At 36.2% G+C, this 18280-nt stretch overlaps 1 protein-coding gene across 1 annotated transcript in view; it reads right to left on the reverse strand.

Annotated features, from left to right (window-relative positions):
- csmd2 (CUB and Sushi multiple domains 2) overlaps positions 1–18280 on the reverse strand; it is a 991046-nt gene that overhangs the window by 565371 nt on the left and 407395 nt on the right. Inside the window, exon 5 of the mRNA XM_051919055.1 lies at positions 15849–16056. Coding sequence (XP_051775015.1) covers positions 15849–16056 — 208 coding nt within the window. The remainder of the gene's footprint in view (positions 1–15848; positions 16057–18280) is intronic.

The raw sequence follows: 18280 nt of genomic DNA on the forward strand, positions 1-18280 counted from the left end.
AAATGGCCTGTTCTTGTCAAAATCTTTTAAAGTTCTAATTTGATGTTAGCTGATTACTACAAACATTCACTCATATTGCATCAGTTTAGACCCTTCAGTCAACCTGAACCACATGTCTTCAGGAAATGGGAGAATGCCTGAAGAAAAACACACAGACATTGAAACAACATGCAAACTCCATACAGTGAATGCGGCAGTACTGCAAAGCATGCAATATGAAACGTATTCATATTTTACATGACTAATATAACGGCACTTTCAGCATGATCTACAAATCTAGTGCAGTCATTTCAAGCAGGGTTTTAGAGTAACGATGTGTTGAGTTAACCAAAGGCAAAAACTGTTCATGGTGTAAGGTTGTCTTAACTGGCGTCTTGTTCAGTGTTCTTGCTTGTCTTGCCCTAGGTTTAGAAAAATGGCAAATGTGTTGTGGTGCTGTGTTTTTGCAATTGTGTTTTCACTCGCAACAGTTTACTTCTCTATGTATATATAGGCCAAAATTATTGATTTCTGGCATTTGCACATTAGAGATGCAGGCAGTCCCTGGGTTACAAACAAGATCCGTTCCTAAGTCTGTCTTTAAGTCGAATTTGTAGCTAAGTCAGAATAGGTACATATGGGTCTTATTTAGCATCAGTTAGTCAAATGCTTGTCCTAGTATATAGAATAAACTGTATTTTAAACTTTCTATGCATATAAAATACTTAAACACTTCCAAATACACCAAAACACCTTAAGCATAATAATTCAGTATATAATAATAATAATAATAATAATAATAATACAGTACTGTAAAAAACATTAAATAAACAATTAATAAACTGTTTAGTTCATAAAAAGGTCATAATTAAAGTTTACCACTCTTGTGTGGTATAGTGGGTCCACAGCTCCCATCAAAGGCCCGTTTTTAAAATAAATAATCACCACTCTTGCGGCTTAGCGAGGGGGCGTGGTGGTTGTGTGGCTGAGGCAGTTCTCAGGGCGATTCGCGGTGTGGAATCAAATTCTTGAAATAGGCATCAAGGGAGGTTTGTACAGAACTGTTCTATTAGGGTCTTGCTCCTTTAACTTTGCCATATGCTAGTGAGTCCAAACTAAAACAAATGGGATTTCCTCTGACATCTAAAAGAGGCAAAGGTGTTGATGAGGCTGCATGTGAGGATAGCTAGTGTGTTCTGTCCAAGTTAAATCAACAATGATGGTGATTCCAAAAAAATGTAACATTGACTCCCTCCAGAGCATCCAAGCAGATGTAGTTAGGTTTACTTACCTGCGTCTTGAAATCTATGAAGACGACTTTGATTTTGCTGACTTTGAGAGAGAAAGAGACTGTTGTCCTGGTACCACTGTGTTATAAGGTAAATCTCTTCACTGTGAGCTGTCTGAACATTTTGGTAAGGTACGTGAGGGTGTTCAGTACACAGCACTGCATTGGGGTTCAGTGTGGAGGAATTGATGATGCCAATCAACATATGCTGGTATTTGCCAGTTAGGAAGTTCAGAATCCATTTGCAAAGGGTGGTGCAAAGTAGGGAATCCATTCCCGGACGGGTTTATCCTTTCCCAGGAATTCGGGAATCCCGCATTTCATTCCCGGGAATCCCAGGCTCCCGGGCATCTCACATGTGAACGGTTTTAGAATGACTGACACTTATTTTTAATAAAACTACTTCAATATGTTGACACAAATAATAGACTAACCTTATCTACAAGCAGTTCATGCTGTCATAGAAGTACATGTATCTTTAGCTGTGGTAATAAGAGCATAGAAAGCACAACGTCCTCACAGGTGGCGCAGTGATAGAGCTGCTGCTTTGCAGTAAGGAGACTGTGGAAGATTGTGGGTTTGCTTCCCGGTTCCTCCCTGTGTGGATAGCGCTTTGAGTACTGAGAAAAGTGCTATATAAATGTAATTTATTATTATTATTATTATTAACGTGTCCAGCGTGCGGTTGTCCATGCGAGAGCGCACCTTCGTGCAGAGTACACCAGCCGCTAAGAAAGCACGCTCTGCCTCCACTGAAGTAGGCGGCACAATCATCAGATACTGATACACTTGTTCTAAACAATGCCCACGCTTGCCGTTGCTCTGAAACACCGCCATTTCAGCTTTTACTGATGCATCCAGTTTCTTGTCATCATTCTGTGATGGCAAGTTTCTTGGCACAGATAATGCGGATGCAACAGACTGATGCATTGCAATTTCAAGTTGCTGTTCAAAGCTGTTGCCTGATGAAGTGCAAGCTGCAGCAATGGCGCCTCCTTAATTATTTTCAACTATAACTCTTGTTATTTGTTGATCGATTTTTTACACGCTATATATGCGAGCTTGGCCATTCCCGTTTTCCCGGGAATTACAGCAGTTTCATTCCCGGGAATGAAAAATGTCCGGGAATCCCAGGCTGCCGGTAAATGGGAGCCTGGGAATGGATTCCCTAGTGCAAAGTCCTAGCATTAGGAGTTTGGTGATCAGTCTTGATGAAGTAATGGTGTTGAATGTTGAATTTTCAATCTATAAACAATACTCTAGCACAGGAGTTTCTGTTATCCAGGTGTACCCAGATGGTATGAAGGACCAGGGAAATGGTATACTCTGTCAACTGTCTGAGGCAATATGTAAACTGGAGGTGGTTCAAATAATTGGAACTATTGTATTTAATATATATTAATGGGTATACCACTGCCTAGCAGCAACTACCAAGAGAAGGATTGTTACATTTGGATCATTCAAGTATTATGAAAGAAAGAAAAGTAGGAAAAAAACAAAAGTTTGTCGACTTTCTTTTACCAAAAGGATCACTTGTTCTTCTGGGTTGAAAATGCTGTACTTTACAGTAATAACACTAAAGCTTATGCTAAGCCTGATCGATGAAGATATTTTCACTTCTTATTTCCCAGTATACCTACTTCTACTGGAGAACGCTGAGCAGAGCCAATCTGTTATGTTCCCTGTTGTGAATTTATTATTGACATACTTAAATAAAAGTCTTCTAAATTACACTGCTTCATAATTTCAGTACCTAGTGTTGCGCTGGAGTTTAGTTGACTTTAAATTAAATTTTTCAGTTAGTGTGGGCTTATAATACATTGGATCTGGCATCATACATCCGTCTGCAAAGTTCAGCCCTTGCCCCTCAGTGTCATCACTTTGCAAGCAAATAGCTTGACATAAAGCATACAGAGATTTCAAGTCCTGCAGCACAAATTAAAATGCACCTTTCCCAAGAGAGCTTTTTAGAGCTGTTCTGAGTGCAGAGTAGATAGCAAATGTTTAAAAGCCTGCTGTTCACTTCAGAATAAATTTTACATTATGCCCTTACAATACGACATTTCAGTTAAGCTTTAATAAAATAACTTTTTAAATATGCATACAGACTGATGCGTTCGAGGTAATACTTCATAAAAGAAAAAAGACACTGTGTACATTATTGATTTTCTATAAGCTTATTTCTTCCACAGATACAGAAGACAGTGAAATGACACTGGAATGAATCACTGCTGAAACTAGTAATAATCCTTCAACATGCAAAACCGAAGCAGTACTGTAATATAGATCTGACAAGAAAAAAAAAAGCAGAAAAAAACAGAAAACAAAAATGGTGTACAGTTTCTGCATTGTTCTGCTGGGAATAATGTGCCATGATAGAATGACTACTGAAGAGGTAAGAAAAGGAAATGTACAAAATGCCTTCCCAAAGGAAAGGACCCTTATTAAGAACACAGTGTAAACCAGATGGCCATGCTAGGTTGTAGTTGTTTATTTATGAATTCTTTTTTTTTTTCTCCCCAGGTACTTAAGTACTCACACATTCCTTGATGTCAGCTCTTAATTTGCCCTACTGGAGTTATTGCAGGTATTAGACTGCACATGAAGTTACCTTGCGATGGTGTGATGAAGCATGTAAGGGTGCACAGAGATGCACGGTTTTAACCATATACTGTAAATACAGGGTGCTCGGGCTCCAGAGGCTAATGGGGTGATTGACTGACAATGCATTCACGTGCAGACACGAGTGGTTTAGTCGATTGCCTCATTAGCAATCCGGGGTCAGTAATCAGCACACCTGCATGCCTAGCAGTTTAACAAGGAGCCCAAGCAGGACAGAAAAAAGAGAGGCAAAAGAGATAGATGAAGAAAAGGGCTAGGAAAAAAAAAAACAAAAATGATCTGATGATTTTGTAGAGCTCGATGAGGCTGGTTCAACGAGAAACTGTTCCACTGAGTGATTGCCGGAGTGGAGCAGATATGGGTGGACGGTATGGAGTGAGAGAGAGTGAGAGTTACAGCACTGAAAGAGGCAAGCGCTGGTGACCAGGAGCTCATTAGACTTAGACCGTTAGAGTGCCAGTTGGAGGCAAGTGTGGGAATCAAGTGTCCATAGTCATGGGAATAGCTAAGTATAAGTGGCAGGTGAATGAACAGAACTCCAAACTATTTGTCTTTTTTCTTCCACATTAATCCCTGTTTTTATCTTGGATTATTTATTTGTATCTATTGGAAGTAGCACTGCACATGTTTTACTCTTTGTTTCATAAAATAAAAGCACTATTGCACTTTGCACCATATTCTTGCTGTGATATGTGTTCTCATTGTCCTGGTTCATCTCAGTACAAGACTATTGACGACTCCAGGTACCATGTATGCAGTACCGTTAATGAACACCATTACAAGATTTTGACATGATCAGCTGACTACATTTTTATTTCTAAAAATAAACGTATAAACATAAAAATATAAGTTCAGCACTCATATCTGAATAGGCTTCTTATACTATATGCCAAAAAATGGAGTAATATTAAGCGTATGCATTATACTACCCATAGTTAATCTAACCAAACATAGATGGCCCGATAAATACTAAAGATAATATTTTACAATGTGTCCTTTTAATACAGATGCAATCTAATTTTTAGTGATATGCCTAGGCAGTGATTGTTAACGCTATTCAGCATCCTCAGCAACCTTGTGTCTTTTCAAAGTAGCATTTGACAATAAAATGATCACAGATTTTCTATATGCCCTACAATACCTTTACATTTATAAAATTGTAATTGTAGGATAAAAAAAGGAAATGGCAATGTATCCCACTTACACACTGTTGTGATCAGTATACATTATTATTTTTTTCTTTGATCTTGCTGCATGAATATATATCATTCCTACAAAACTTGTGGTTAATAACCAAGGATTGCAAATTTCATGTTAGTTTTCATTCGAAGCTTCTTGACTATGTTGAATTTTTTAGCATCTTACCAACATGCCATAATTAGTGTATTTACAAACAACTGTATAAAGTTCAATCCAGGCATTTCCAGGGTATCTCAAATTGCGGATAAAGACCTTACTTTGTGACTTTCAAAAAGACTCTTTGCTAAAAAGATGTCTCACTCCCATTACAATATTATTATTTCTTCATTTGATAAAAGATTGTCTTGTCTCTCAGTTGGGACTCCTGCCTATCCCTGTCTACCCGTATCTCCTGGTCATTATGATAAAATCTAAGCTGCCTCACATAAGTCAATACACACATTGTGTTCTGAATGGACAGATCTGTCCATAAAAAATAAAATACACAGCCTAATGTAGCGACTAATTTACATATGTGTGGCAAAGACTAATTATAAACACTAATAAGACTCCTACTCAGTGGACTAAAAGAAGTCAGACACTAGAAATCACAATTGTTTCTTATAACCAAGTAACAAAACTGAACTAAGATTCACTAAATAGTCTACACACAGAAACAAAAAATGTATGACTCTTTTTCTCAAGAAAGGAATTTCACTTATTAATATAAAAAAAATGAAAATTTTATACAATGTAACACAATATCATCACACACTAGCCTCATGAAGGTCAAATATTTTTTGGATTATCTTACACTTTGAGTATTTGCTTATTTTTCAGGCAGAATTGGATTCAGAGCTACTCCTGATCTCATGAAAGTGATAATTTGGAGTAGTAAGCAGACTGCATAAGATAAAGCAACCTTAAATCTAGTGTGATCTCCGATCCTGCATTACTAGTGTGTCATCTGAAGGAATCGTAGCCCACCTCCCCTTAACTCAATGGAAAAGTGATGTCTTATATTAATTGAAGCTAGGAAAAACAACTTGTCTTTAGAAAAAATTGTGCAAACCTTCTTCAGAATTTGGTAAGGATTTATCATTGCTATCCTATAATAGCCTCTCAGTCCCCTGTCTTATATAGTAGTACTAACTGCTACACAAAACATTTACACATCTTACCAATATAAATATAAAAAAATGTACAATCTTAATGTCAACAATGCCTTTAAAAATGGGAATATTATTGGAGCCAAGTGGGCTTTATGGATGATAAGCACTGTTTAAAAGGGCCTAATGAAGGGAAAAATACAAAAAAAAAAGAAAGAAAAATGTGATTGCTTTTAATAGTAATGTTATTTAGGGATCAATACAGAGAGGCAATAAACCTCTTTCTTGTTACAAATTACATTTCCACTTGGTGAACTTCAAGGGATTATTAGACAATTTCCAGATTTTATTTAACACATCCTGGAACTCAGACCAGTTTTGGGAATTTGTGGAAATATAATTGTAGGGAGGGGACAAGATGGCTTAACTGAAGACAACTCATTTTACTCTTGGTAATCTAGGAGATAAAGTCTTTTTTTCCCCCGATAAGTTCAAATTGAATTGTTAATTTTACTGGTGGTAATTAAGAAACACCTTATGAAAAGAAAATCAAATATTAACCAAATAATAATTCTATAATAAGCAGGAAAATAAATGAATTTTAATGTGCTGTTTGCATTTCTCATTGTTCTCATTGTTCAATTTACAGCAGCAAAAACATGTTTCTCCTCTAACAGAAAAAAGTATAAGAGATGCCGTGTGAATTTTCAAATTCAGAGGCCATAATGCTCAACTCTTCAATACAAAGACCCAATCCCCCCCCTAAGGCAGTCCCCCCGGAAACACCCTCTTAAATTATAAATTCAGATTATTCTTCATTATGTTAGCACAATCTACTTGAACAGCTTCTTTAGTGGTGTCTTTTTGAATTGTAAGACTGACTATTTAGGAGTCTTTTTCCTAGTTGTTCTTGCTTTCTTTTGTCCAACCCAGAGGTATTTTTTGACAAAATCAAAAACATCAGCTAAAATTTTTTCCAAATCACAACTAGCCCATTTTATCCACTAAAATGTCTCAAATATTGTAATGCTATAAAATGTTCTTCAAATCACTGTGAAATCAAAGGAGACATGTCGGTCTTTCCCTTGTTTCAATATTAACGATACAAGTTCAGACATTGCTCTCTAATCAGGTCCCTAAACTTCATGTGAAAATCAATAAAGCAAAAGCAACAACTTTCTACCTTTTAAAATTGCATTCGCCAATTTTATAGGTTTTTGAACAAATTAGTAAATCAAGTTATACCAGTGGTATTTCTGCCTGAAGGATCATTGTGTCACAGTTCCACTGTATGTGAAAGACAAGTAATGTGCTTCCCTCAGTAATTTAACTTATTACCAAAATTTTCAAAACAATTCTCACCATTGCCCTTTTAAGCGATTTTGTTCCAGTTTTCTATCATATAATCAGTGGACACTCTGGCAAAACCCCTGGGTGGGCCCTTTGGCAAATTCATATTTTTCCTGTAAACTGTGGCGTTAGGTTGCCTCTTTTTAAGGCCTTTTTCTTCTTCACTGCTGGGGTAGCAATCTTAAAAACAAAACTTTCATACTGAAAAGTACTTTCTATCCCCTAAAGCATTTGCAAACATCTGAGTCAGTATTTGTAAACTAGAAAAAGCTTCTCTTAAATCTTGCATGCATTGCAAATCTTTGTGCTTTTTATTCTTATTCAGCAACATAGCAATCACATTTAAAGTTTCTGTGAATAATCCAAAACTTTCCATAATAATCTGAAAGATTTTCATCATTTACATTTTTAATTTTCAAAGATAATAATTTCTTAATATAAGTAAGACTATCATTAAAAAAGTTTTTCAGCCTTACTAACGTCTTGTGCCAGCAATTTTTTCTGCCTTTGGTATCTCATTATTAACTACCCATTACCTAACAGGAAGACCAAAAAATGTAAAAAGCAATTTCCAAAACCTAGCTATAAAATTTTAAATTCATTAATTTTATTAATCTATATTCTATAATAAAGTTAACAGTGTCTGTCTGTATGTCTCAGCATCTTTTGAGAACGGCTCAATCAATTCTCATGAATTTGGCCTGTATATTCGTCTTGGTCCTTGTCACAGTAAAGGGTTCTGTTCCTAGCCTACTTCGGGGGAAGATTCTTTTTGAAATCTTGCTATATGACACATTTTTTCTTACATTTTCAGTCCCAAATCAAGGTCACATATGAACATATTGTCATGAAAGCTTAGGAATATATTAATGGAAGACCCGCTTAAAAAGAAGTGTACACATCATTCACAGACTTCAACAGTTAAAAATTTTCATTGTGAATACACCCTGTCAGATCTAGCCATTCATGTTCTGTGGAATAAAGTGGCTATGTTTTCTGCTTCTGTTTCCTTTTTTTTTTATCGATTTTCAATAGATATGCCTTCTAGAAAAAGAACTACATTTAAATGCAATGTCTACCAATGCCAGAAGAATGTATCTGATGTGGGATTCTGAAAGCTAGGGACAGTGAAACAAGTGTTTGAAAGCGTCCTTTTAAAGTGATAGCTCTTCGAAGCCACATAATAGAAGCTTAGTATTGATGGGCATTCCAATAACTTTCCATTCTCTTTTAAACGTCTGCAATTTCCTATTTGTGTCTGCTTTGCTATGACCATAAACAAATCACAAGGCCAGACACTGACAATTACAGGCATTGATTTAAGAACAGACTGTATCCTTTCATGTACAGCTTTCCCCATGAGTGGTGGACTTTTCTTATATATGCTCCACGAACTACAACAAAAAAATGTTGCTTATAAAGAATAAACATCTCATGTTTATTAACCCCAGATGATTATTTAAATAATAGTATATTTATTATTTCAAATTAATTGTAATGTTTCAAAATTTAATTTCCCCTTGGGGACAAATAAAGTATAAACTAATATAATATAAAGATGCATCATAAAGTGGAAATAGTATTTATTTAATCAAGAAGTTAAATCAATTGTTGTTAATTGATTCACTTTTAATTACTATTTAGGATAAGTTAGAAAGAAATGGTAACAGATAAAGGTGTCAAATTTGTTGTTTCTGACTGCATGAAAATATTACATTAATATATTTTCTTTATATTTAATTTTAGAAGGCATACAATGTATTCAGGTTATATTTTTAGATGAAAAAATAACGCCATTCTATATATTATATATAATTCTATATATTATTTCACTAACACCATGTCTGGAAAACACAGTTCAAAATGGTGAAAATGAACAAAAAGCAATCTGAAAAATTGCCCAGATACAAAGGAGGTTGGTGGAAAGGGGTTAAACTAGCAGATCAGTAATACCCATAATATTTTTATTTATGGGAAAGATATTGGAACATTAATCATTAATTTATATTTCTAACAAATATTATATTCAGAGAATTAAAGCTGAGTTTATCTCTGCTATCACTAATTTTGTAGCAGTAGAGGATAATGTTTTCCACTGACATTATGGTTAATTTGAAAGTAGTAGCTGTTAAAAAATGTTACAAGCAAGGGCATTCGCCAATGATATAACGTGGCTCTGTTACAAGATAGCAAAAAATACAATGTTTCTCGCCAGTCGACAGGCTGTATATATTCTGATTAAGTTTTGAGCAGACATAATACAATTATGCTTCTCCTACACAGAGACCTTTGGCTTGTGTAGTTAGTGAGAAAGCTCTCTTCCTATCATAGATAACAAACAACATAAAACCAATATAGTTCCTTTTCTCTATAAAGCTTAGGATTCTTTCAGTCTAGTTTTATTAATGAAATGGTTTTCAGATCATTAATACCTTTTATTTTTCCCTTTCCCTCTCAATGGATTTTTGGTGCATTATCTGTGTAGCCTTTCTTGACAAAGTCTTGCTGACCTGATGAAAAATTAATTGCACACCAGACCTCTCTGTCAAAAATGATGTCTTCCAGTTTCAGCATCTTCCATGATAACATCAATCAACCCACCTTCTGACATTCCGGAGATTTTCAAATTATAAGCCCTCCTTTCATAATATGACCTAGCTTCATATCTAAATGACAGTCAGTGTGACAATGAAGGTTGGCTCCTTTCTCCCACTTCAGCTTTGGGAGCCTTTTGAACCCAACACTGTCAATAATGTAACTGGATGAGCCAGACAGATGAGGACAAACACACACCAAATAAGGTGGAAGGTAAAACAGTGCTCAATGCTTTTATTAAAGCTAATCAAAACAGTGTCCAAAAAGGGCAGTACTTCCAAATGTTCAAAAATTAAAAATGTCCCAGTGATTGTGATAGGGGAGGTTAAAATCAAATAAATAAATCCATTAAAACGAGGTTAAAAAAACCCAAAAAAAAACAGTGCAGAAAACTTTTAAAATCCACGAGCCCTGGTACCTTCCTTTAAAACTGACACCACTCCAGTTCATCCTATTTGGATCTGGCAGCCCTGAGAGATGTCAACCAACAGGTGCAGATACCCATCTCATCTGGCCTGTGTCCCTGTCACCAATTCCATGGCGTCTGAGGGCAACCAATTGGCCCTGCTCCTCCCAAACCACTGCCAATGATGGCTCTACCCAGTGCGGGTGTTATGTACTCCTACTGCTGCCATCTCAATGGTTCATCCTGGCGAGGGTACACTTGTGAGCATGATGGTCTTTCCTGATTACAGGTGCAATCGCCTGATTGCCACCCCATGCTGATAATGAGACAATCAGACTGCCCGCCACTGTGGGAAAAGCAATGCACGGTCATCCAGCATACTGCTCACCAACCCAGAGACAAGGCGTCTTCCCAACAGATTACTCACACACGCTCCACTCCCCAGCTTAAGTGAAAGCAATTAATTATTTATTAAAAACTGCCCCTTTTTTTGAGCTACGCACTCACTATCCCACAGTTATCTATTATCATCCAGTTATCTATTATTTCCCTTGCTAGTAAGTCTCTGTTTTATTTACACTTTTCATCTTTTGATATCATTTTGGGTTAGAGAGTTGTTTAACATCACCTCTTGTGGCTCTCTCTTAATATACAAGCGTTGCTTACAAACATTTGCAACACACTTTTCTTACTGCTAAGAATGTATTTTAAAATAAATGTGTTTGAACATACTAATAGGATAATTAGACGTATTTGTTGTACTCCTTATTTTTCTGTGTTCTCTACCAACTCTAACACCCTTATCACAGATAGAAGCAAGCAAATATATCATCTTCTTCTGCCAGTCTGAATCCTGCACTTAAAACAATAACTACACTTCTTTAACAACCCCATCATCACTCCCAAACCGTTTAAGAGAATCTACCTGAAGTTTGTTATTGCTTCTTGCCAGCATTTCAAACTTGTAAGGTCTTTCATTGTCATGTTTAAAGTACACATCACCATTTAAGGCCATTTTGGGAACTAACTGCACGTGCTCTAGGAAACATTGTTCTACTAATCATACAAAACAGGACCTTTCAAATAAGCCATGGAATAAGTTATATACATATTCTGTTAACCCTGGTCTACTATGGTTCTGGAAACATTCTTTGGTTGGTTAAAAAACATAACTTAATTTTGACTGAAGCATAGACTGTGTTGTAAAATTTGATGTTCTGTTCTTTTTTTACTGCTGTATTGATTACACTGCACAACAAAGTTTTTGCTTCTTGAACACTGTTGGGTGTTTTATAGATTTTTGAGTGCTGATCACGAATATCACATCAAAATTTACCCATCATGTACCGTTTCAGAGAAATCTTCAGTTTTGTCATGACTTTTTCTTATATTTGTATCCAAACATTTTCGCTCCTGTAAGTGACTTAACAATGATTTGTGCAGCCTGGGGATGTCCAGGCATGGAATCAGGCCAGGTTGAAAGCTGTTCTGTGGAAGTTGACATCCTGGGCAGGTCTGAACGAGCTTGACGCTGTCTCAGCATGCTATAAAAGTGGCTTGCATATACCGATCCTGCTCATTTGGTTAATATAGATAGTCAGTGTGTATGTATAGTATCAGTATAGTAAAGTATAGTATCTGTAGTAATATAACAGTATGTAAGCTTGATGCTATAGACGTTTTGGTGTCGGGCGATATGTCTTGTCAATGTCGTAACAGCCGCAATACATTCTGCTATATCTGTGGCGAATATACACTTGCTCCTCAAGAGACGTTGGATGACTGCTCTTGTGAAGAAAGCTTATCTGTATTTCGGCTGCAAAATTGGTGATCAAGACAAAGATTGAGCACCTCACATTTGCTGTGTGACATGTGCTGTCAGTCTGAGAGGCACTCAAAAGACGATGCTATATGTTGTTCCGAAGATATGGCGAGAACAGAAAGACCATGTGACGGACTGTTTTTTCTGTTTGACTAATGTGTCTGGTTTCTCTGCCAAAAACAAGACGTCAATTGAATATTCTAATCTGCCTTCAGCAATGAGACCCATACCACATGACGACAGTCTTCCAATTCCGAAACCACCAGAGGATTGGACCTTAGACGACCAGATGAAGAAACTGCAATGCAGGGTACTGACAGTGACATTGACCTGGATTTTGAACTGTGCTCATCAGGCGATCCACATCTGATAACACAGTCCGAATTGAACGATTTGGTCAGAGATTTGGGTTTGTCAAAAGCAAAAGCCGAGCTGCTGGGTTCGAGACTGCAGGAATGGTGTTTGCTGTCACCAAGTACGAAAATTTCTGTGTTTCGTGGCCGACATCATGATATAACCAAATTTTTTGCACAAGTCGACAATCTCTGTTTTCTGTTGTGACATTGAAGGATTGTTCTCTGCCTTGGGTTGTTATCACAACCCAGAAGAGTGGCGTCTCTTCATTGATTCGTCAATGTTAAGCCTGAAAGCTGTTCTGCTACACAATGACAATGTTTATCCTTCAGTACCTGTTGGTTATGCAGCACACATGAAAGAAACATATGAGAATATGGAACTGTTGCTGAAGCACGTCTCGTATAGCAAGTACAAGTGGAATATCTGTGGAGATCTTAAAGTCGTTGCTCTGTTACTAGGACTGTGGCTTGGCTATACAAAGTACTGTTGTTTCATCTGAGAATGGGACAGCCATGCCAAAGAGTCGCACTATTCTCGACAGAACTGGCCACTCTGTAAAAAGTTAGTTCCAGGACAGAAAAATGTGACACATGAATCGCTTGTCGACCCGGCAAAGATATTTTTGCACATAAAACTGGGACTCATGAAGAATTTCGTGAAAGCACTGAACAAGGAAGGCGAAGGTTTTCGTTATTTAAGACAGATGTTCCCAAGAATAACTGACGCCAAGATCATAGAGGGCATTTTTGTTGGCCCCCAAATCAGACATGTTATGAGTGACAAGCGGTTTGAAGATCTGTTAGTTGGGCTGGAAAAAATTGCCAGGAAAGCCTTCAAAGACGTTGTTGACAATTTTCTGGGCAATTACAGGGCCCCAAACTACATTCAGCTGGTAGACAAACTTGTCAAAGCATACAAGAAAATGAAGTGCAACATGTCACTCAAAAGTCATTTCCTCCACTCACACTTGGACTTCTTCCCTGCAAATCTCGGTGCTGTCAGTGACGAACACGGTCAAAGGTTTCACCAAGACATTGCTACGATGGAGAAACAATACCAGGACAACTGGAATCCGTCAATGCTTGCTGACTACTGTTGGACACTGCAACGTGATGCACCAGACATTGAATACAAAAGAAAATCAGGAGCAAAACACTATTAATTCTGTTGAATTTAATAGTTTATGCGAAACATAAACATGACTAAATACATTATTGTCAGTAAACATATAAATGTCTGTTTCTCAGAGTTCCTACGTGATGCAGTAAAACCATAACTATTTGTGACATACCCAGTAAGTACCTGTCACAATCAGCAAAAACTTTTCAGGAAGTAAGACTTTTCAAAAAAAATTGTTGTGCAGTGTTATGTACCGTAATTATTTTGTCTGGTTATGCAAGAGTATAGAAGCTGTGTGTGCACTATGTCTGATAAAGAAATAGTAACTTGTGGAACCGTATCTGTTTTTGCCATTTTTGTTAAAGAGTTATTTTCAACTGACTATCTAATACAACCCTTCAAAATAATGTTTGTTTCTTTGCCTCAACACATTTTTATGAATATTAAAGCTTAAATGGAAAATTGAGGATTTCATTTTTACAACCTCTTATCAATCTGGAAAATAAGCCACCAAGTAGCACACTTCACTAGTCAAACACGAAAAAAAAAATTAAGCACCAACAACCACTGCAGTTTATTTAAAATGTATAGCAAAGGTAAAATCTCAGTGGCATTTGTTAACATTTGCATGTACAGTATTTGCTTAGCAGACTTTTTTATCCAAACCGCCTTGCAGTTTGGAACAAGTGTTAAATAAGAACAAAATAACATTGTGGAGCTGGTGTCATTAGGGTGTTTTTCTGACAGCTCCTAGAGTGCTGAAAGTACTAATCTAGTTTGTTGAAATCAATGGCACTTGAGGGTAATCAGTAACCATATGAGGACCATATGTAATGTGCAAGCTACTTCTTTTGTTGGTTTCCCAACACCACTTTAATTAGCCACATTACAGGGAAATATAGTACTACCTTGTTAACCCCAGCCCCCAAAGTTGCCTATAAAAAAGCACAAGTCAACTGAAAAACAATCTCTTGGCAGTAATTTCATTACAAGGTGTCATCTTTGGCCCTTTGGTAAGATAAAATAATGTGAAAAGTAATATGGAGAAAACTTAACATCATACTTTAAAAATTAAACATGGTAACTGCATAAATAGCTCAAGTGACCCACAGATGTGTGTACGCCCAGGCCCCTTTTCCAGCAAAACCCATAAAGCACCCTTTGTGATTGCTGTACATTCAATGCACAGAACCTTTACAGTACATGTAATGAAGCTCCAAGAGGCTTGGAGTATACAGTATATGGGTATCAGCAGCAAGGATTAAACATAAATAATGTATGAATGTTGTGTTCGTGGGGTGGTAGTTGGAGATTCAGACACATAATTCAGTAGATATGCGTCACAGTAGGTCTTCTTTATCACCTCTCCCCAAACAGTTCTGCCCTTCCCTTTTCTTTCTTTCCATGTCACTTCTTAAACAATTGCAATACAGAAAAAGTGTTCATCAAATTAAAGCCACCTGCACCCATAGAAGACAGTTTTTCCAAAACGTATAGAACATAAAATATTGTCAGCTTATACATGTGTAATTATTAAAGTATTAATAATTTAAATAAACAAAATATATCTATAAAATATAATCATAAAAATGCATTAATGCATCCCAAGTATAAAGTTTAGTATTCTAAATGATCAGAAAACTATCATGATGTTAGTTTAGTGTGCTCTGTTTGGTGACTGCCATCTGTCATTATGGTTGGCACAAGAGGTAGTCAGTTTAGGAAGGATTTAATGTGCAACTTTAGTAAAAATTAAATTAATGATTTGTACATTTATGACTGATCTTAAGATAAAATTTAAGACATTGTAAGCATTGCAATGCCTTTAGGAAACTTGCCTCCAGTTCAGTTTGCCTGAAGTACAGAAACACAACCCAATAGCTATTTTTAATGCAATATTACCATCTCATTTTGTAGCTTTTTGGTTTATAAAAATTTCTTTTGTGTTGCCAAAAAACGAAATCCATCCAACCAGAAGCATATAGTAATGATAAAGGAGATAAACAGAATAAATGTGCTTACCACAAAGCTGGTCCATCTGTCCCGCTAATTTCCAGAAAGTCGTAACCTTCCTCCAGCTGAAAGTCTGAGAAGACAAGCGCAATTGTGTCTCCAGGCTCAGCCAGTATGGTCCAGGTACAGTCTGCATTGTTGTTATACTCCAAAGGGAAGTTGGGAGAGAAAATAACTCCACTCTGGCCTCTCATTGTTCCTCCACAGCCATCGTCTGCTGTTGGGACCAAGAAAGAGTTAAATTAGGAGAGATGTAGAACTGTTTATTGGAGGAAAACCATTCCAACACAAAGTACCCTAAAATAAAGACCTTCCATTATTTAAAGGAAACAACTATTCAGTGTGTCCCATCTCCATCATCCACAACGTCAACAGGCTTAAAGGACAGTGCGGATAATGCTGGAGTATTACAGGGTCTAAGACACAACAGGAAACACAATAATTTAAATGTTAAGAGATTTTCAGCTTGAAAAAAGGACTAATTAATAAACGTGGTTCACAACTCTTGTTTTATTGAATGGTCTGTTAGCATTTTGTAAGATTTCTATATTAGCTTGAATGATCAGAAACATCCATAATTTGCTTCTGCTTTGACTATTAATACTAAATCAGCCTAACAAATGCAGCCATTATTACCCATGCTCGAGATTTGTCAGACCATTTGAAAAAGGGGTATTCATCTGTTCACTGTCTGGCATTCAGTGTTTTAAAAGATGCTTACTTGTTTCGTCCTAAAAATTTTGACAGGGATCATCCTCTAAGGGTACAAGTAAATCTGACATATTATTTATTTACGTATTTACTCCTAGAAAAGATTGTTCAGTTCCTGCCTATTCTACAGCTTCCTCCAAATCTCTGTCATTTTATATAAAATAAATAATTAATAATGTAATAATTAATAATGAAGAACAGTTAAATCATTTGAGGTATTAATGCCATTGAGATTGCTAAAATATAGAAAACAACACAAATAGTAATAAAAAACAAAAAAAACGGTGCTGAGTTGCAACAAAGCCCAGGGCAAAAGCAATAATTACCAACAAAACTGTAAATTATATGTTAAGTTATAAACTTTCTTCGATAACTTTTGTAGTAGTTATTTATTAAATATTTTGGGAGCATCTGGACAGGGTGCTTCAAAATGTGATTAGCATGAAATAAAAATCCTAAGCAGAACCTGACATTTATATAGGAACATCCACAGTAGATTACAGGATTATGGAACAAAATGTTCTGTATAAAAACCTGTTTTTAGATTTAGCTAAACTAAAGGCAACATGTAAAACTGAGTATTTAAAGTATGATCTGTTTTTTGTGTTGTAAGGGAATATTTATTTTTATTTTGCATGGCAGCAAAAACAGGGGCAAGAGAAAAAGTTCAGTCTTCAGAATTCTATAAATTCCTTAAAGGAAATATGAAGTAATGCACCAAAACTTCTTTTTTTTTTTTTTTTTGTATCTTTAAAAATCTGTCATTATGAAACATATACATTGTAGTAATAACACCTCTAAATGTTTATGTACCTGATGATCTGCTCTTCAAAATTTGGCTTGGGATGTTTTGACCCATTCGCTTATAAAGAACTAATTTTACTAAAAGATATTTTGTGAAATTTGTATAAACATCTCACTCCTGAACATTCTTTGGATTACCTTTGTTGTATTTTAGCGTTCAAGAGACATTAAAAAGGCTTAACGGAGGTCCACCTTATTTTTTTCATTACAACATTACATGCAATGAGAAGTCAGGCAAAATGACACCTTTAATTGGCTAACTGAACAGATTACAATATGCAAGCTTTCGGGACAACTCAGGCCCCTTCTTCTGGCAGGTTCCCTTTGTTTAGATAGACATTAGGACAGAGAGAGCATTGGACAACCTAAGTGGGCCAAAGTCAAAAGTCAAAGCGAACTTTATTGTCATCTCAACCATATACAAGTATACAGATAGACGAAATTGCGAAGCTCAGGGTCCACAGTATAACAACATGAAGTGCAATAATAAATTAAAAATAGAATTAAAATTTTAAATTAAAATACAAACAAGACAAGACATTGTGCAAAGACAAGACAAAGAAGTCTTCAATGTAAAAAAATTAACAGACCTCTCCAGCCTAAGATTCATTTAGCAGAAGAGGAGAAGAAAGTATAGTCGAGATCTTTTGATAAGATAACTTTCCAGCAGTCTTTTGAAGTTTTTGATGAGTTTTCCATACAATGTGGATCAGTTAGAGAGATGTAAATAATCCTCATAACTGGTCTCAATTTAAACCATGACATAATGTGTTACATTTTAGCATGAGTTTAACTTCCCATTCCTTTCTCTCTTGCTGTGCTTTGAAGTTGCCCATAAGCAGTGTGACTTGAAAGTCCTTCTTACAGTGTCCATTGTTGCTGAAATGAGCTCCTATAGGAACATCCCTCTTGCCTTGCTTAATGTA

The sequence above is a fragment of the Erpetoichthys calabaricus genome, chromosome 14, assembly GCF_900747795.2.
Source record: "Erpetoichthys calabaricus chromosome 14, fErpCal1.3, whole genome shotgun sequence".
Classification (NCBI taxonomy): Eukaryota; Metazoa; Chordata; class Cladistia; order Polypteriformes; family Polypteridae; genus Erpetoichthys; species Erpetoichthys calabaricus.